This window comes from Gracilinanus agilis, chromosome 2 (assembly GCF_016433145.1).
Source record: "Gracilinanus agilis isolate LMUSP501 chromosome 2, AgileGrace, whole genome shotgun sequence".
Lineage (NCBI taxonomy): Eukaryota > Metazoa > Chordata > Mammalia > Didelphimorphia > Didelphidae > Gracilinanus > Gracilinanus agilis.
In genome coordinates, this window is record NC_058131.1 from 321537608 (window position 1) to 321559710 (window position 22103).

General features: G+C 38.0%; 1 protein-coding gene across 1 annotated transcript in view; it reads right to left on the reverse strand.

Moving 5' to 3' along the window:
- Positions 1-233: 233 nt before the first annotated feature.
- Positions 234-22103, reverse strand: part of LOC123233707 (prostaglandin G/H synthase 1-like) — a 34332-nt gene continuing 12462 nt past the window's right edge. Inside the window, exons 2-8 of the mRNA XM_044659764.1 lie at positions 5152-5268; positions 4861-5001; positions 3912-4055; positions 2479-2660; positions 1504-1587; positions 704-954; positions 234-252 (exon numbers count right to left, since the gene is read on the reverse strand). Coding sequence (XP_044515699.1) covers positions 234-252; positions 704-954; positions 1504-1587; positions 2479-2660; positions 3912-4055; positions 4861-5001; positions 5152-5268 — 938 coding nt within the window. The remainder of the gene's footprint in view (positions 253-703; positions 955-1503; positions 1588-2478; positions 2661-3911; positions 4056-4860; positions 5002-5151; positions 5269-22103) is intronic.

Consider the following 22103-nt stretch of genomic DNA (forward strand, 5'->3'; position numbering starts at 1 on the left):
TAATTCACTTCCTCTTCTTTATTGAGTTAGACTTCCTTTGGGGAAAGAATATAGCCTTAAACTAGAATGATCATGACCAATGGGAACTTTGGATTTCCCTAGAGGAACAGAGTCAACTAGGATTCTAGGTCCTTGGGCACTACATCCCCAGACCTAGCCTTCTAGAGGCAGATCTGGCTATCATAGTAGATAGTGGGAAAGAGAAACAAGCTTTACACTGAATTTATATAGCACTATAAGATTTTCAAAGAACTTTACAAATGTATTTTTCATTTTGTCCTCACAACGACAAGCCTGGGAAGTAAGTACTTTTAAAATCACCATTTTACAGATGAGGACAATGAGGTAGAGAGGCTAAGCCTTCTCTAGGGTCACACAATCCATAAGTATATGAAACCAGGTTTGAGCTCAGGTCTTCCTGACCCCAGGGCTAGTCTCTAACCACCAAACCACCTAGCTAAAAGGGTGCACCAACCATAAAATATTAGAAAAGAGAACTAGAATGTCACTAGTGGAAGTGCCTAAGTGAGCTCAGAAAGGGAAGTCCAGGCCCTTGGCAAAGAGCACATGGCTAGTACTTGGTACACAACCAAAACTCAAACCCAAAGTGCCCTTTGTTTCATTACATTCCCCAATGCTGTTGCTCCCAAGTGCAGGCTTTGATATTCACCTTGAGGAATTTGGACTTGGGGGCAACTTCCACTCACCTATGAGGATGAGTCGGGCCGTCTGAAAGAGCTGCTCATCTTTCCAGGAGGGATGCTCAGCTCTCAAGATGTCACAGACACGGTTGTGCTCCCGAAGCCAGATTGTAGCATACATCATGAGGCCTGGGAACTTTCCTAACTCCTCGTTGCCCACAGCCATCTGGTGACTTTTAGGCACACTTGATGGGTAATTCATGAATGCCTGAGTCTCAGCCACTGAAGGTGGATACATCTCCCCATCCAACATCTACAACAGAATCACAGGACTTGATCACCTGTGGAAGGTCAGAGCTCATATTCTCTAGCAACCTACCCTGAGAAACATTCACAAATGGCCTTCCAGCCCTCTCTAGTGGCAGGGAATCCAATACCTTCTCAGGCAGCCAGTTCTACTGCTGGACAGTTCCAGTGACTGAGAAACATGCTGACCTCAAATCTGTCTCTCAGTTAGCTATTCACATTTCTGTTCCAGGTTGCTTTGCAGAAATTAGAAGTTGCTTGTAATGTCCCCTTCTCCACCCAACAAGGTACCCTGACCCTGGGCCCTGAACCTACTCCATCTCTTCCTTCTGCATACCTTAGTGGCAATGCTTCATGCAGTATGGAGAGGGCTGAGGGCTCATCTCCACCTCCAAGCAGAATACCTCCCACCCAGGAAACATCCAAAGGAAAGGCATCCCTTGGCAACCTGGCAGACTGATCCTTTCCCCACTCTATACCAAACCTTTGCACCTATTTCTGGCTATTCCAGGGCAGGCACAGGCTCAGATTTCATTTCATAGTACCCCAGAACTACCTGAAACTTGAGCTTCCCATCTTTGAAAAGGCGTAGCTGGTACTGGCGCTGTGGGTTGTCTCCATAAACTTGGTTGAGGTCTACCTGACAAGAGAGGGAGGGCAGTCATTTGGCCAGGTTTTTCCTGCCCCTAAATTAGGACTTTGAAAGGACAAAGGGAGAAAATACAGCTATCAAGGCCAGGGCACAGGACAGATTAGAAAACCCACTAAAGAGTCTTCCAGCCTGACAGATCTGATGGAAAGGAAGTTCCTGAGGGCAGGGACTGGGTACTTAGGTTTTGATTTTTCCTTTTAAAAATAAAACTTTTGTCTTCATGTATTCAGTGCCTAACAATACCCAGCATGTGGTAGAAAATTAATAAATGCTTATTGATTGATTGGATTTCTTTGATACACAAGAGTGCATGTGCACACAATCACACACTGGAAACACACACAAATACACATGCACACAGGCAAAACACATATACATACACACACCTGGACATGCATTCCATCATACACATACACATATGCCAATACACATACACAAGTGTTTGCATTTAGAACCTCTGGTCTCATCATTACCCTCAAGCCACATTTCCATAAAACTTTAAAGTCTACAAAGTACCCTTTCTACAACTGTGTGAAGGCAAACAGGCTTTCTGTAAAAAGATTATTAGCCCATTTCACAGAACAATCAACATCTCAGATGAAGTGACTTCGCTAGCTTCATTGATCTTAGAGCACTGAATCTAGAATTTATTACTTTCCTCCTATGTGACCTGATTTTGATCTTGAGGAAACTGAGGCCCCCAAAAGATAATTCATTTGCACAACATCTCAAAGTCAGATCTTTTCAGCCAAATGTAGAACTCTTTACATTAATTAATACTATATTTCATATAGATAAAAAAACATCATGGGAGGTGTATACCCCAAAGGAGAGTGTTGGAATGGGAGTAGATTAGAAGAGAAATGAGTTGGAGCTCACCCCATGACTCAGAGCACTGGTGAAAGCAGAACCCATCTTTCCAGACGTCTTGAAGAACTGATGGATGAAGTGTTGGGCAAAGAAGGCAAACATAAGATTGCTCCCCTGAGGGTCTGGCACAAACTCTTTCCGGAGCAGGAAGCTTGTGACCAGCACCTCTGGATCTGGCAGCTCTTTCTTCCCTGTGAGGAAAAGAGCCAGGGTGGGACAGGCTGAGGAAATACTCATAATCCACTCAAAGAACACTGCCTGGATTGCTCTCTCCCTTCAATACTTCTAGGGCATTATTCCCCAACTCTGATGTATCAGATTGGATTAGTGTAAAAAATTGCTTAAGAATTTGGAAACTTGACTTTTAATCCTTTCTCTAAACTATGTTACCTTCCATGAACAGCTTTGAACTCCCTCATCTGTGACAGAACAATAATTTCCACCTTAGCTATTCCATAGTACTGTTCTGAGACTTAACTGAGGAAATCACAGAATCTCAGAGTTGGACAGTCCCTAAGAGATCCTCTAGTCCAAATGCCTCCTGAACTTCCTCTAGAGGGATGACTCAGATTATACGCAGACAGAAAAGAGGAAATTCACTACTTTTCAATATGTGACCCATTTCATTTTTGACCAATTCTGATTTTTAAGGGGTTTTACATTATGCTGAATTGAAAAATACCTCTGCTGTGGCAACCACACTCCCCTATGCCTCCACCTCACCCTTTACCACACTAGTTTTGTCCTTGGGACCAAGCAAAAATCTAATCTGTCTTTCACATGACGTGTCAGATACTTGAAGAAATATATCATGTCCTCTTTAAATCTTCTGTTTCCCAGATGAAATATTCTAAGTTTCTTCAACTGATTCTCATATGGCATGGATTCACCATTCTGTCACCATCTCCCTAATATGTAGGACCCAGAACTGAACAAAAAAAGGGTTTGAGGGGCAGCTAGGTAACACAGTACAACACTAGACCTGGAGTCAGAGGATCTCGTTTGAAGTCTGGCCTCAGCTATTTCCTAGCTATGTGACCCTGGACAAGTCACTTAATTGCCTAATCCTTGCCACTCCTTTGCCTTAGAATTGAAACTAAGAGACAAGGTAAGGGCAGAATAGAGCAAAAGCATTGTCTGTGTCCCTAAGATACCACATCTCTATTAACTGTGGTGTAATGGAGAGAACTCTGGATTTGGAATCAGAGGACTAGGCCTTATTGACTATTCATTCACTGGGGGACCTTGAGAAAGTCACTTAAGCTCATTAGGCCTCAGTTTATTCATCTATAAACACAGGAGTTGGACTAGATGATCTCTGAGGTCTTGTCTAGCTCTAAATCCTATGACTAAAATATAGACCAACAAAGGAGAGATCCCCATCACTCAATGCTGGCCACTGCATTGCTATCATTCCCACTACCCCTATGCCAAGGAATTACCTTTGACCCCCATGGGGGTAGGACAGTCTTCAGGTACAGGGGGTAGGACTCGAGAATAGAAGCTCAAATTGGCATAGGACTCCCAGCTAATGTAGCCGTGGACCGAGTTGTAGGTGGGTGGGCTGGGAATCAGGTTTGTTCGACCTTTGGTAGAGAGGGACAGAACAATCACTTAGGCATACAAACCTTCAAACCACTGTCCCTAGTAGGAGAAGGAGACTGAGCCCTTATGTTCAGGGCACCTCCAGGGGGGAGGGGAATACAGAGAGAAACAACTGCCCAGGCTGATGAGGAAGACAGGCCCTCCCCTCCAGGAACAATATTGCCCCAGGCAGAGGCTGAGGGGAGAGGACATGTTAAGGGAACCCCAAGGTTTCAGTCTGGCTTGTAAACCTTTGTCTGACATCCAACTGCCTCCAGTATTCATGTTTGCTGAGTCTTATCAGATGCTGTGCATTCCTCTAACTTAGTGAAGCAGGGCACCTTGCTTTGATGTTCCACAGATTAACTAGAACACAGGGCCCATACCCACCCCAAATTTATTGTTCCTTTTGATGCTGCTATCTCCTGAACCAACAGAGTCACTCCGGATCCAATATCTACCTACCAACTGGCCTCCCTGGGTGAGGGGGAATGATGACAAATTGGATTAGAAAATTCAAATATTCAGTATTCTGTTTTCTGGCTTTCTATATCCTAAGCTCTCTCCCATTTTTAATATTCTAATTTCTAATATCTAATATCCTACATCCTAAGATTTCTTCGAGCTTTAACTTTCTAACTTCTAACTTTTTTTTCTTTTGGTTTTAAGGTACTTTTCAGAATAAACAACATGTGCTCTCTCTTAATACTCTCCTAAGTTCCCTTCCAGCTCTTTATCAGTATAAAGGATGACACTCATGTATGGATATCCCTCCAAGATATGAAAGGGTTTGAAGAAGAGACATACTTGTAAGAATATTCCTCATGAGAACATCTCGGAGGAAGGTAGCATTGATCAACTTCCAGATCCAGCGAGCATGGGTCAGGAGGAAGTGGGTGAAGGAAGGGCTAGGACTCAGGCCTTCCCAGATCCTTGTCCATAGCAATGCTGTTATGGCAGGGGAGAGCAAATAGAAATTTCATCAGTCTCCCTCCTCCCAGGTTCAAATACAAAAGGCAGAAAGGATAGGGAGCCAAGGAAGGAAGGAGGGAGGAAGTAAAGATGATAAGGGATGGGGGCATAGAGAACAAAACTCACGGATGGTGCAGTTTGGCCCATAGTACCCAGTTCTGGTACAGTCACACTGGTATTGGTCTTGTTCAGTTTGTATACAGATACCTTTGTGTTGACATGGGTAGTAGCAGCAGGGGTTCACTGTGGGGATATAATAGAATATATAATTGAAAATAAACCATCTTTGAGTTTTCCATAAAATATTCCCCCAAAACTCAGCAGAGACCAATCAATCCCTAGAACACTTAAAGTGCCCAGGGAATATGTCTCTCATGTTCTCTCCTCTGAACAATACCACCATTAGGTCTGTATCCCAAAGAGATTTTTTTAAAAGAAAGGGAGAGGAGGAACTATATGTACAAAAATATTTTAGAGGTTCTTCTTCTAGTGACAAATTAGAAATTTAGGGAATGTCTATCAATTGGGGAATGACTGAAAAAGTGGTATATGTTTATAATGGAAAAGTACGGTGATATAAAAAGTGACAAGCAGGTTGGTCTGAGAAAAACTTGGAAAGACTTATGTGAACTGATGCAAAGTGAAGTAAGCAGAACCAGGAGAATATTGCACACAATAAAAGCAATATTGAAAGATGATAAACTGAATGATTTAACTATTCTTAGCAATAGTGATCGAAGACAATGTTGGTGAACCTTTTTGAGATCTTGAGCCAAAACTGCAACTTGAAGCCATCTGTGAGCCCCCTGCATTGCTCCTGAAAACAGAGGGAGGAAGTCTCCTCACTGGGTGGTTGGACAGAGGGACAAGGCATGCAAAAAATATCCACAGAAGCTATGGAGAGGGGAAGCAGAGAAGTCTCCTCTGTGCAACAAAGACACATGTGCCACACCTTTGCCAACACAGATCTAAGGTAATTCCAAAGACCTTATGATGAAAAATGCTATCTACCTACATAGAAGAAACTAATGTCTGAATAGAGATAGAAGCATGCTTCTTCTTTACTTTCTTAATTTTGGGGCGGGGGTGGTTTGGTCTGTGTTGTCTTTCACATTACTAATCTCAAAAGATGTTTTGTATGACTGTATACTTAGAACATAAATCAAATTGCTTGCTGTTTCAGGAAGAGGGGAGGAAAGAGAGAAAAAAGAATGTAGAACATGTAGACATGGCTTCTGGGAAATCATTCTACTTTGATCCCCTCTCACTTCCTAGATGCCTAGATGGACACAACCTGGTTTGGGCTGGTTTCACATTTTCACTGGGGTGAGGGGTGAGAAGGGGAAGAAGGTGTAGGAAGTAAGGGGGAAAAAAGACCAAGAAAACAGAACATAAATGTTTTGAAATGTTCAAGTGTGAGTAAATCATAGGTGCTCCAAGCAAGAAAAAACTTGAAAGGGCATCACAACCAATCCCTCAGGTTCTAACCCCCAAGACACCCAGAAATAAACAATACAAATGCCTGTGTTATGCAGCGGAAATCCATTAGCTTCAGAGTCAGAGGATCTGAATTACAATTCTACTCAATACTGTTACTTAAAATTGTGATCAAATGAATAAAATGCCACTCTAAGCCTCAGTTTACTCATCTGTAAAAATTAAAGGATTAAATTACATTTGCCTAGGAACAAAGATCATTAACTAAGATCACAGCTCTAGCACTAGAAATAACCTAGCTGGATAATTCATCCATACCCCTCATTTTACATTTAAGGGAACTGAGTCACAAAGTAGTATGGAATTTTATGTCCAAGGTCATAGAGCAATTTTATAGCAGACTTGGGCCTAGGCCCTGGAACTTGAGACTCCCAACCCAATGATCTTTCTCTTATTAGCAAACTCAGGTTTCCTTTCTATAATTCCAGGGTCAGTCAGATATTACATTAAGGTGATTACATTTAATCTGTAGGGGATAGGAGGGATAGGCTATAGTGTACTTTGGAGGAGATAGTAGTGGGATAGTAAATAAGAATACACTGACCTATGGTTAATGATGGCAGAGGAGCCCAGCTCTCAAATGTATATTCAGCAAAGACGTCAAAAGATTATAAGACCAAAGAGTGCTCAAGAATTCCAAAAGGGGACAGGTAGGTGGTTCAGTAGATTGAGAGCCAGGCCTAGAGATGGGAGGTCCTGGACTCAAATATGTCCTCAGATACTTCCTAGCAGTGTGACCCTAGGCAAGTCACTTAACCTCCATTGCCTAGCCCTTACTGTTCTTCTGCCTTAAAACCAATACAGTTATGATTCTAAGTTAGAAGATAAGAGTTTAAAAGAAAAAAAGAAATTGAAAGAAAAAATCCAGTGAAAGTGAAGATAAGTCAAAAGCTTGTAGCATAGACTTAAGACTCACCATGGGGCCCTTGAAGCCTACAGCCTTCTATACTTTGGTGACAGAAGAATGGAATACTCAGTCCCAGGGTGGCAGGAAACCCTCAGCATTCTTAAAGTGAATAACTCTTAGACCAGGACATCTCAAGCAAGCTGGGAGTTTGTAATCCAATAACCAAGATGTTCCAAAGGGTACTGAAGACCTCAGAGCCCTGAATTTAGTTAATCTAGAAGGAGACCATATGGAACTTACCAGGACTCTGAAAGCACAGAAAACCAAGATCATGCCCAAAAAGGACCCCGCCACTCCATTCAAGAGTACAGATTAGAGCAGAGTCTGGACCTCATATAAAGTCTCAAATTAGGAACCAAAGCTGAGCATATGAGTAAATAGGAGAAAATTATGAGGAAATAGCATGCATCTAGAAGTGGTGAAAAGACAAGCCCAGAGGAAGAGAGTATCTCCACAATAGCTAAAAGCTAAACCTTAGATAGGAAAAGTGTCTGAGCTTCAAGGATTAGAAAAGTACTTGGAAGAAATGAAGCAAGAAAGAAAAGGAAATTACAAATAAAAGCTTTAGGGCAATGAAGTAGAAAGAATAAAAATCACAGAAGAAAAGGTAGAAGACATTGCCAAAATGTATATATCCCTAAATATTAGAACCAGCTAAGCAGAAATCACTGATTTTATGAAAAAACAAGAAATATAGGGTGTTCCAAAAGTTTAGTGCAGCTTTAGACTGTTAAAATATGACCAATCACAGCTATTGATATTTAAAACAACTCAGATTTTTAATAATTATTAATATTGTTGAGTTAATAGTTTTAAGTGGGAAAAGCTTAATATGTGACTGTAATCATTATTATAACTTAAAACTTCACAAAGACTGTTGGGACACCTTGTATGAGAACAAAAACAAATATTGAATAAAGTGAAGAAAACAAAAGGTATTTCCTATCAAAAATAACATATCTGAGTACACAGGTCAAGAAAAGATAATCAAAGAAATATCTAACTCCTGTTAAACCATGATTTAAAAAATTGGACATTTTATTTTGAGAAATAACAGATGATATCTGCTAATATCTACTAGAATTGGAAGGCAAATGAGAATAGAAAGAATCTACTGGACATCTCTTGAAAGAAACCTCAAAATGATAGTACTCATGAATGTCACAGACAAAATTGAGCTTCCAGGTCAAATGAAAAAAATACTGCAGAAAGTCAGAAAGAAGCTGTTCAAGTACCGGAGAACTACAATCATATAACACATAGAAGCTACTTGAACTATTAAGTAAGATAGAAGTTAAGGGATGACAGTCAAGAATAGCTTACCCTGAGAAACAACATAATTCTAAAAGAGGAAAAAAATAGACCTTTAGTAAAACAAATCACCTTCAAGCTTCCCCAAGGAAGACTCAGAAATGAACAGAAACTAAAATGAAAATGGATAAATGAAGAGACACTTTAATAAGTAAATTTGTTAGAGCAATTGGAAGGAGCTAAATATTGATGTTCTTACATTATAATTGAGAGAAAAGAAACAAATGTCACTCTGGAACCCTAAGGTCTTTAAGGGTCACAGAAGGGAATTAAATATAGAGAATCTAGGATTGATTTTCTTTTGTTTTGATGGTCTTAATAGAAGAAAGAAAAGACAGGGGGAAGTAATACATTTGGAAAAAGTTAGGGAAATAATATTTTTCATCATCAAAGTGCCTGAAAAGAAAAGTACAAAAAAAAATGGAAAAGCAGGTAAGGGGAAAGAACATCATTCTTATCTGAACTGTACATAGCCCTGAACTGAACTGAGCTGAACATGCCCAATGGAGCAATACATTAAATTCAACAAGAAGACAGGGGCATGGAAAGGGAGAAGACATTATAAAAGAAAGGTGGTCTTGGAGGAGAAATAGTCACCAGCAAAATAAACTTCAACTCCAGAGTGTGCATCATTAGCAGAAAATTTAAATGAAAAAACTAATGAGTAAGAGCTAGTCTTTGGGAGTATGAGCAAAAGGAAGAGAAGGAAGGAAGGAGAGTTAAAGAAAATCACTTCATTTATAGATCACTATTCACTATTCACACTCCTTTTTAACTACCTTCTTCTTTATTAAAGGTGTTAGGATTAAAAATGGGAAATATATGAGTATATGATTCAGGGAAATATGCAATTAACAACCATAATTGATAATGTGAGTGGCATGAACTCACCCACAGAAAAGGAGATGGTACAATGGATTATAAAGCAGAATCCAACCATGTATTGTTTAGAAGAAACACACTTGAAACAAAGATACACAGAGATATAAAATGAGCACCTGGAATAGAATTTGTGATACTTCAAGAGACCTCAGAAAATTGGAGGGAGGATTCATAATCTCAGACAAGAAATTTTAAAAATAAACATAGTTAAAAGAAATAAACAGAGAAATCATATTATGCTGAAAGGCAATACAATGAAATTACATCAGAACTTAATATATTTATAAATACCAATTAAATGACTTAAAATTTACATATTAAGGTGAAATAAATAAAATTATGAGGAGAAAATTGACAGCAAAACTACAATAGACAGGGATGTTAACGGAGACTTTTCAGCCCTAGACAATTAACAAAAATACAAACAACAAAGAAGTTAAAAACTAGAATAGAACTTTAGAACAGTACTTTAGAACTTTAGAACTAAAGAAATAGAAAGGGACATATGAATTTCTCAGGTGTGCATGGCACCTTTACAAAAATTGACCAAATGCTATAGCATAAATTCTTCACAAACAAATTAGGAAAAACAAAAATATTAAATATATCCTTTACTGACCACAACACAGCAAAAGGCATAATTAATAAAGGACCTCTTAAGAAAAGATTCCAGGCAAAATGAAGAACAATTTAATGCTAAATAATTGGTAGGTCAAAAATAAATTATACAAAGAACCCTACAAAACTTCAAAGAATCCCTCAAAGAACACTATGAAACTGAGGTGATACCTATCAAAATGTTTGGGACACACCCAAAACAGTCTTATCAGAAATTTTATGTATCTAAAAACTTTTATTAATTAAAGGAAAAGAATAGATCAATGAATCAGACATGCAGCTAAACAAAAATAACTACAGAAAGAATAATTTAAAAAAAGAACAACACCATAATGAATTCTGAAAACCAAAGAGATTTTTTAACTTGAACTATAGAATGGTTAGATAAAACAAGGAACTATTAAAATAACAATAAAGTGAATAAATTGATAGCTAGTCTGATTTTTCCAAATGGAAAAATAAACCTAATTGAAAATAACAAAAATGAAAAAGTAGAATTTCAAAAGAGAAAAAGGAAAGGAACTGTCTTCCTTACTCTAAAAGCCTTGTAGGCCAACTTCCTCATTTTGCAGATGAGGAAACTGAGGCCTAAAAAAACACGACTCGTCTAGCAAATGATTACTCTTCAGAGGGTAGAGAAAAGGGGGAGGTGGGGAAAGGTACAAATTGCTCCAATAGAACAAATCCACTGTAGACTCCCTCTTCTTGAACACCAATTCCAGAAGAGAACACTAAAACTCTTCCTTTTTCCCTGACCCTCAGAATTATTGCAGAGCCCAAAATAGATACTCTCCAGTCCCTTCTCCCACTTCCCAGCCACATCCAAGGAGCACACCTCCCCACTCCCAGGATTGGGGCAGGAGAATACCCAGAATGAGCCCTACCTTGAGCAGAGGTCTCTGGAGCAGAACACATCAATAGCAACAGCCCCAGTGAGAGATGTGACCCTGGTTAGGAAGAAGAAGGAAAAGGTCAGGATGGAGAGAAGAGGACAACGTAGGGGGATGGAGACAAAGAAAAGGAGAGAGAAGACAATTTAGAAGGGAAAGGAGAAAAGAGGAAAAGAGAAAAGAGAAAAAGGAAGGGGAAGACAGTGGGAAGGAGATACAAGAGGTGAGAGAATGGGGGTGCAAATAAGTGGAAAGAGAGAGAGATCAGAGAAGAGGTAAAAGAGAAGAGAGGGACAAGAGAAAAGCCAGTAGAAGACAGAGAAGCCAAATGGGGAGGCAAAGGAGCCCTGACTAAAATCAAAGACTGTCCTGACCACACTCACAAATCATGGTGGGCAAAAGGATTTTAAGAGTCTAGCAGCTTTCAGGTAGCAGGAATCCGTCTGCTCTGCACAAGGAGCCCTGGACAGTGTGGGCTCTAGCCCCTTGTGCTGCCAAGCTGGGCTCCTCCTTGTCGTTTATCTTCCCACTCCTGCTCTTCAAACCTCCAGCCAACCCCGCCCCCCCCCCTTGGACTTGACTAGTGGAGAACCTTTGATTGGAACCCTGGATTCATTGGAGTGGAGTAGTTTCCTGTACTTTTAGAGTGGTAGTTTGACAAAAATGAAAGGGGCCAGCAAATCCACTCACTGAGAGCCTTTTATAACATAGCTCCCTCTATCTACAGGAGACCTAGGCTTGAATCTCACCTCAGATATTTTACTCTGTGGCTCATGGGCCCCCAATTCCTTTACCTCTCAAATGCCTCCATTTCATCATCTGTAAAATGCGGATAATAATGTTCACACTTCCTACCTCATAAGGTTATTATGAGGAAAGTACAGTGATCCTTTACGTATTGTGGGAGTTATGTTCCAGAAACCCCCATGATATGCGAAAATTTGCCAAGTAGCAGTATTATATTTATTTTATTATTTATGTATATTTTAAGGCTTTATAAACCCTTCCCACTCTCCTAGAAACCTTTTCCACACTCTTATTAACCTTTACCACTCTCTTAAAAACATTGAGCTAATTAGCACCCAGGATATAGAACACAGTGCAGTGATTGGTCACCTTTAATTCCATCAGTCAATAGTGTGCTGTGTACAATCTCACTTTGGCAAACTTCTGCAAGCTATAGTGGCATACTGTATTTCCATTGTAAACAGTATGGTATTCATCTAGAACAATGGTCGGCAACCTTTTTGGCCCTGAGAGCCATAAACGCCTGCAAAAGGAGGAGGGTGTGTGTGAAGGGCTCCCTGAGGCACATCCTGGGGCTCTGCTGGGACTGGCCAGTTGGGAGGTGGAGCCAAATATGGCTGAGAGCCATATGTTGCTGACTCTTGATCTAGAAAATTGTGCAATATAGCAAAAACTCTGCCATACAGAATTAGATTTTTTTTTAAACCAACAATATGGTGAAGTTGAGATAAATGAATAATGATACAGTAAGGTACTTAACAAATTTTAAAATGCTATATAAATGTGAGTTATTTATTTCTAAGATCCTTTATAGAAGTTTTCAGATTCTATGTTTGAAAGCCTTTTCTATCCTTAATGATCTATCATAAATTACTAGAATTCACACAAGCTCAGGATTTTATCAGATACCTCTGGGATTGGCCTAGTAGTACAAAGAAGAAAATCTAAGTAGACAAATGTATAGTTCTCAGATTATGTAAAAAAGTTTAAAGATAAGTTCACAAAAGAAATAATATCAGTTTCTGGGAAATACAAGGGAAACATGGTTAAAAAGGAAAAACAACACAGAGAACTGACAACACAGCTGAAAGACAGACAAATTAATATTCAGAAAATAAGTCAAGATCTTCAGAGGGGCAAAGGAGACTTGCCCTGATTAAAGACATGTTCTTTTGTAAATATGTGTAAGTGTGTGTGTGTGTGTGTGTGTGTGTGTGTGTGTGTGTGTGTATTTCCTACAGTGAGGCCTAGACTTCAGGAAGTTGAAAGAACAGCAAGAATAATTGTTTTTCTTATATCTTAAAAGAACTCTGAGATTTCATACTCAATAAATTGGTAAACATGACAAATGATGAGAATAATAGTCAATGTGGATGGGGGATTATAGGAAAATAGACACACTAATGTATTTTCAGGCAGAGCTATGAATTAGTCCAACCATTTTGGAAAATATTTTAGAAAAAAAATATGGAAAAACTAAAATCTCTCATTTCTTTGACCCAGAGAGTCTATTACTAGGCATATACCCCCAAGGAGATCAGTAATAAGAAAGGACCCACTTATACACCAAAATATTTGTAACAACACATTTTATGATAGCAAAGAACTGGGAACAAAGCAGATGCCCATAGCTTAGGGATATAGCTAGACAGATTGTGGTACATGAGTGTAATGGAATAATAATGTACTGCAAAAAATGATGAAATGATAAATACATAGAAACATGGAAAGATTTACATGAACTGATACAGAGTGAAATAAACAGTCAAGAAAACAATATGCACAATGACTACAACAGCAATTGATTTTATCAATGTATAGATGGTTTTTTTAAACCCCTACCTTACCCTAGTATCAGTTCTAAGAGACAGGCAGCAAGGGATAAGCAATTAGAGTTAAGTTACTTGCCCTGGGTCACACATTTAGGAAGTATCTAAGGACAGATTTGACCCAATTTCAGGCATAGTGCTCTATCCGCTGTGCTCTCTACTGACCTGATCAATTTTACTTATTATAGTTTCTCTTTTCCTTTTTTCTTTTAAAAAGATTCTTCCTTGTATGGAATGCCTCTCTGGGGGAAAAGAGGAGGAAGAATATGGGGAAATTCAATCTACCTGAAAATAAATTATATTAATGAAAATTTGTTTTAAAAAATACCTGCTGGGGACAGCTAAATGGCTCAGTGGATTGAGAGCCAGGCCTAGATCTGGGAGGTCCTGGGTTCAAATCTGACCTCAGACACTTCCTTGTGCGACCCTGGGCAAGTCACTTAACCCCCATTAAGTAAGGGTTTAAAAATAAATAAATAAATGAAATAACAAACACCTGTTAACCATTGCTCTGGTCTCTTACCTTATGACACTAGCTCTGAACCATAAGCAAGTCATTTTATCTCTTCATGCCTCTGATTCATCTTCTGCAAAAAAGAAAATAAGAATACTTCTATTACTGAATTCATAAGATTCTCGTTTGCAGGTGTTTTATAAATTTTAAAATACCTCATATGCATTATTATTACTCTCTTTTTTCTAATCCTTAATTCTCTTGGACCATGAGGAAACTGCATGTTAGCCTTTTGGTCCTCCAAATTGATCACTACAAAATGAATCAGTAACTCACTCCAAGACTTTGCCTTTGAACCTCTACCTCGTATTATCTCATTCTCCTGTTTCCTTTTTGTATACAGTTTATTCGTTTATTCGTTCTAATTATAAACTAATTTAAAACTGGACTGTGCCATGATTACTCTGGTAACCCTGATGCTCTGCAGTATTTTACAATAATATTCACTTTTCAAATGTTTCTTGAGGACCAGAAGCCAGCTGTGGTGCTGGCTTTGGTCCCATGTGCTCTTCTCTACCACTCCCAAACAATTAAAAGCACTTTGATTTTCTGATACAGATGCTAATGGAAGGAAGCTAAGGATCATTCATTGCCAAGACTGGGGGGTGGGGATAGGATGGGGGAGGAATAGGGGAATAAAAAAATGACAGACCAGCAGGAAACCTTTGAAAGTTACTTGTTGACCTGAGGTTTCACCTCATACCCTGTAAATGGGCATGATGAATACAGAAAAGCATGGAAAGATCTCTATGAACTGACAGCATCACAGTAACTACAACAATGAAAATAGAAACAATAAACCACACACAATCTAACTCTAACAAAATTATAAAATCAAGTGGGTCTCAATGTAGAGAAGATATCCCCAACCTATCTTTTCATGGAGGTGTGAAGTCCACAGATGTTCTACATTTCACATTTTCAGACTTCTCCAACATGTCATTCAGTTGTGCTGACTTTTTCCCCCTTTCTTAAAAAATATTATTTTGGACAGCTAGGTGGCTCAGTGGATAGACAGCCAGGCCTGGAGAGAGGAGGGCCTAGGTTCAAATATGACCTTGGTCACTTCCTAGCTGTTTGACCCTGAGCAATTCACTCAACCTTAATTGCCTACCTTAGTGCTCTTCTGATATCTAGTATTGATTCTATGACAGAGGGTCAGAGTTTTTTCAAATAAATGCTATTTGTCATATGAGATGGCTCATGGGAAGGCAGAGCAAGAAGGAAAGGTAAACATGAGATGTTAGAAACATAAAATATCAATAAAAATTCATTTTTTAAAAATAAAATTTCTTGAATTAAATCTATATCTCTCTGCAGTTGGTGAACTCCACAAATTATTTACCTCTGTCCCCCTTTGCCTAGAAATAATCCTGCACAGAACAGCCCTCAAGTCAAAGTCTATAGAACCTCAGAGTTGGAAAGGACTTAAAAGAAGAAGAATGGCTTATATTTCTAGAGCACTTAAAAGTTTCTGCTGCCATGAAACAGTCTCTATGAGCTGGGTAATGCCAAGATAGGATAATCATTCTGCTTTATGTATAAGGAAAGTGGATCAGAAAAATAAAGTAACCTGCCAAAGTTCAATAGCTAGTAGTTGTGGGAATTAGGCTTTGAACATAGAAGCCTCTTTGAAACCTGACTATTCACACTTTCCCCAAGAACACACTGCATCTCATAGATCTCAATTTTTTCAATGTCTAACCAAATTCTAAGAACTCCACAGCACCTGTTTTAGCCGCCTTCCCATGTACGTGTATGTATGACTGCTTTCCAAATGGGATATACAGGCCTTGAGTATGTTTTAAATGTTGAGATAATAAATAAATAAATTTTGAAAATTAGACTGTGCTTTACATGTAAATTGCATTCCCAATTATGTTTTGTAATTTTTTTTCCTTTCCTTCTTTTGAAGTATTTGTGTGATAATATTAAGAGATAGAAGGACTCATTTTATGTCAGGCCCTCATTTTAAAGATTCTTCCTTTAGGTTCTTGATGGCTTTGTCCGTATCACATATAGGACTTTGGGTAAAGATAGAAAAATCAAGTGGTATTAAAAAAATGAAATTCTCTGAAGTCTCAGATGAATTATGGTTTCACAATTTGTTCTTCTTACGGCTCTACTGGGTTTGGATCTATAAGGTTTTGAGTTAGTTTTTATCAACATGAACTAATTATAGGAAAAGCAAATTTAAGAGATTACACTAAATTGTATTGAAATATTACTGGCAGATTTTAGTAGAAGTGACCATGGGGCAGCTGGGTAGCTCAGTGGATTGAGAGCCAGGCCTAGAGATGGGAGATCCTAGGTTCAAATCTGGCCTCAGACACTTCCCAGCTGTGTGACCCTGGGCAAGTCACTTGACCCCCATTGCCTACCTTTACCACTCTTCCACCAAGGAACTAATACACAGAAGTTAAGGGTTTAAAAATATTTAAAAAAAAAAAAAAAAAAGAAGTGACCATGTCTTTGCAAGTAACTTGGAAGCAGAGAAGCAAATCCACTAGAACGAGCCCCTTCAGATGTTTCCAAGGGCCAGAGGACAGCATAGGACTTCTGGGATTCAAGATGAAATGCACTGATTGAATGAATACTGTGAGTGAGTTACCAGCATACAAGGAGACTTGATATAATTTAATATCTATGATCATTATTATATTACTTTGACCTCTTGTTTCATTGTGTTTATATTTGCAATTTATTTTATTTATTGTTCTGGATCAGGGCAATTCCTCCTGCAAACTTTTAGTCAACTGAAAACTTTCTGTTTATATTAACCTTATCTGAACAAAACCTGACCTTTGGGACAATAATGTTAACTTTTCAATATTCCTCAGATGAAAACCCAAGGGAAGTCTGAAGCTTCCCAAAAATGATTTAATTGTTACCCTAGTTAACTATATAAGAAAGCATTTTCCTGACACTGTTTTCTGAGTTACCTTGGTGATATATAAATTTCTACACTCAAAATAGTCCATGGTGAAACCTCTAAGGACTTTAATTTTGACTTAGTTTAACTATGGAGTCTTTTAACTAGGTCTGTCTCCTTAAATATAAAATTGTCACTGTTTAAATTTGTTTAACTTTAAGCTGGGAAAAAATGTTTACAAGTATCTCTAGTAAAGGCCTTTTTCTCAAATATATAGAGAACTAAGTCAAATTTATAAGAACGTAAATCATTCTACAATTGATAAATTGTCTAAGGCACTGAATAGGCTGTTTTCAGATGAAGAGATTCAGGGTATACCTATAATCATTTAGAAAATGCTCTAAAACACTCTTTTTATTTTTCTAAGGCGCTCTTAATCAGAGAAAAAGCAAATTAAAATGATTCTGAAGTACCACCTTACATCTATCAGACTGGCTAATATGACAGAAAAAGAAAATAATAAATGCTAGAGGGGGTAAACTGGGACACTGATGCACTGCTGGTGGAACTATTAAATGAACCGACCATTCTGGAAAGCAATTTGGAAGTATGCAACAAAGGTCTTTAAAACTATGCATACCCTTTGATCCAGCAATACCACTACTAAGGCTGTTTTCCAAAGAGATTATTTTAAAAGGAAAGGACCTGTTTGTACAAAAATATTCATAGCAGTTCTTCTTGTGGTAGAAAAGGACTGGAAACTGGGAGGATGTCCATCAATTGGGGATTAGTTGAGTAAGTGAAGCTATATGATTATAATGGAAGACTAGTAAATGATGAGAAGGGTGATTTAAGTGAAACCTGGAAAGACTTACCTTAACTAATGCAAAGTGATGTGAGCAGAACCAGAAAAACATTGTACACTGCAACAACATTATAAGATGAACTTTTATGAATGTTTTAACTATTTTTGGCAATGCAGTGATCCAAAAAAATCCTCAAGGGCTCATGGTGAAAAACACCATTTGCATCCAAAGAAAAAACTGATAGAGTCTGAATGCAGATTTAGACATTCTTTATTTCACTTTATTTCTTCACTTTTCATTTGTTCAAGTTCTCTTTCACAAAATGACAAAAATGGAAAGGTGTTTTACATTATATTACACATGGAAAATCTATATCAGATTGCTTGCCATCTCTGGAAGGAGGGAGAGGAAAAAGGGGGAGAATTTGGCTCCAACTGTTTTAAAAGGTAAAAAATTATGTTTTCATGTAATTGAGGGGGGAAATAAAACTAAAAAAATTTTTGAAGTTTGTTCAACTTTTATGACATTGAAGGAAACATGGAATTCTGATTTGTGTTATATTCATGTTATATTCACAGTACACTTGTTTCTTATGTAAATTTAGGTTCTAATGTTTATAGTCACTAATGCTTACTTAAATTGGTTCAGCACAAGCATCAGGGATTGGGATGATGCAGTTAAAATTAGAAGTATGATACGGATCTGATTTTGGTGCTGCACCATGAGTATGGTTAGCAACAAAGGAGGGATATAGTATAAAATTAAGCACTAATGAAGTAACCTCGTAGTTTAACTTTGCTTGACTTTGGCTATCTGCAGCCAGTTTACAGAGAAGGATCAATCTCCTCATAATGAGTACCTGTTGCCTATGTTCACTTGCCCCATCTTCTCATTTAAATGTGTTCCAATCAAAATATTAGGAAGGAGTTGAGGCTGACTAACTTCATCTCTTCATTGATATGTGAATGAATCGGGATTGTCTTCTCCTCATATGGGAGATGTTTACTCCTGTCTATAAAAGCTATATACTCAATTGTGGTTACAGACTATGTGCTTGATATATTTTTTATAAAACATTGAAGAAATTATTAATTTCTGATAGCTTACCTAGTTTTGTTTATCTGTTTCTCCCCCTTTTTATACTTTATTATAAAGGTAGGTTCCTAAGGAAAAAGGGATAGGTTATGAATTTTTTTGGAAAATACAGGTGGTAAAATAAAAAATATATAAAAATATATAAAATTCTTTTTAATACCTATTGTACTGGCCTTTTAGAGTTAAGAGAAACAAGTGAAATAATTGTTTTAAGTGATTTGTAAACCCTAAAACACCATATAACACTCAGATATTATTATTTTACAAATGTAACAAATTATTAGTTTTGTTCTCACTATACTATCAATCCATCTCCATTCTCTTCTGTGCATACCAGGAGTGAGGCTAGGCAATCTCACCCAAAACCTAGCAGTGACATCTTGAGGGTAATGTAATCTACATTGGTGAATTCTGGAGCTGTTAATCCACATATGGTAAGGGGGTCTGAGAAATGGTCAGAAGGAGATTCTGGGAATCATTAGCTAGTACTGTATGCAGGACTTTGTAGCATTGCCTATGTGCAGATCTTGGTTTCAGTCCCAGAGAGAAGAGGAACACAAGTGCATTAGTTGTTCCTGAATGAAGGGAAGAAGGCATCCTGGTCACAACTATGAGCAGGAAGAAAACAGTGCTTATGGTCATTCACAGACAAGAGCAAGATGAGAAAAGCAGTGACTACACCTCTACTTAGCTCATAACCACCATGGAAGACTGAAAACTTACACACTCCCCCCCAGAACTAGCTCTGAGAACAACAGAACAAAAATATCTGAAATCATGGACAGTGTCCCTTCCACTCCAGTAGCAGAACCTAACTTTAGCATAAAGTTAAAAGCTGAGAAATATGCTAGGAAAATGAACAAGCAGCAAAAAAGAATCTGACCATAAAAAATTACTACGATGAACAGTAAACTCAAAACACAAACTCAGAAGAAGACAACAATGCCAACGTGGATACAAGCAAAGCCTCAAAGAAAATGTGAATTGGTCTCAGGTCTAAAAAGAATTCATGGAAGGGTTCAGGAAGGAATTTAAAAATCAAATCAGAAAAGTAGAGGAAAAATTAAGAAAAGAAATGAGAATGATACAAGAAAATCATGAAAAAAGAGTCAACCATTTGGTAAAGGAGGCACAAAAAAATAATGAAGAAAATAACTCCTTGAAAAGCAGAATTGGCCAAATGGGATAAGATATACAAAAATTACAAACTGAGTGAAAAAAAGTTTCTTGAAAATGTAGAATTGGATAAGTGGGAAAGATGGTTCAAAAGCTCACTGAAGAAAATAATTCCTTAAAAATTAGAATTGGTTAAGTGGAAGTTAATGACTTCATGAGACATCAAGAAACAATCAAACAAAAATAAAATTAATGAAAAAATGGGGAATATGTAAACTATCTCATTGGAAAAACAATGACCTAGAAAATAAATAAAAAAGAGATAAATTAAGAATTAATTGAACTACCTGAAAGTCATGATCAAAAAAATAACCTAGACTTCATATTTCAAGAAATTGTTAAGAAAACTGGACTAATATACTAGAACAAGAGAGTAAAACAGAAATTAAAAGAAAGCACTCACCTGAAAGAGATCCCCAAATGAAAATTCCCAGGAATATTATAGTCAAATTCCAGAGTTCCTATATCAAGAAGAAAATACTATAAGCATCCAGAAAGAAATACTTTAAATTTCATGGGCCCACAGTAAAAATAACACAAGATTTGTCAACTTCTTCATTAAAGGATGTCAGGGTTGGAATATAATATTCCAGAAAGCAAAGGCACAATAATTATATCTATACAATCACCTATCCAAAATCACCTATCCAAAAAACCTAAATATTTACTTTTTAGGAGTGGAGAAATGGATATTAATGAAATACAAGACTTTCAAACATTCCTGATGAAATGACCACTTAAAGAATGGCCAGACTCCAATGAGGCTTTAAAAATAGAATAATTTATTAAGTGAATGGCAGGAAGTCAGGCACAAGTGAAGTCTGCCACCCTGAGGGAAAGGGGTCCAGGATTATACCTTTTTGTTTGTTTTTGTTTTTAGAAAAATTTTCCATGGTTACATGATTCATGTTTTTACTTTACCCTTCACCCCCTCAAACTCTCCCTCCCCCCATAGCTAACTCTCATTTCCACTGGTTTTAACATATGTGGTCAGTCAAGACTTATTTACATATTATTGATAGTTACATTGGTGTGGTCCTTTTGGGTCTACATCCCCAATGATGTCCTCATCAACCCAAGTGTTCAAGCAGTTGTTTTACTTCTGTGTTTCCTCTCCTGTAGTTCTTCTTCTGAATGTGGGTAGTGTTCTTTTCCATAAATCCCTCAGAATTGTCTTGGGTCATTGCATTGCTGCTAGTACAAAAGTCCATTACATTCAATTTTACCAGAGTGTATCAGTCTCTGTGTACAATGTTCTTCTGGCTCTGCTCCTTTCGCTCTGCATCTGTTTCTGGAGGTCTCTCCAGTTCGCCTGGAACTCCTCCAGTTTATTATTCCTTTTAGCACAATAGTATTCCATCATCAACATATACCACAATTTGTTCAGCCATTCCCCAATTGAAGGGCATACCCTCACTTTCCAGTTTTTTGCCACCACAAAGAGCGCAGCTATAAATATTTTTGTACAAGTCTATTTATCTATGATCTCTTTAGGGTACACACCCAGCAATGGTATGGCTGGATCAAAGGGCAGGCATTCTTTTATTGCTCTTTGGGCATAATTCCAAATTCCTATCCAGAATGGTTGGATCAGTTTTTTATACCTTAAAGGAACAGAGACTACATGACAAGAAGGTGGGGAGGGGAAAAAACAAGGAGGATTAGGTGACTTTCCATGTGAGATGCCTTGGTATCTGGGCTAGAAGCACAGGTAGGCATTGTTTTTGACATATTAGATCCTGACCATGAAGGAGGGCAAATTGCATATCTCAGAGAATCTAGTGATATTTGAGATGCCAACAGAAGGTACACATCCATGCTAAAACTCTCATCATAAGAGGGCAGCTTGGTGGCTCAGTGGATTGAGATCCAGGCCTAGAGACAGGATATCCTAGGTTCAAATCTGTCCTCAGACACTTCCTAGCTGTGTGACC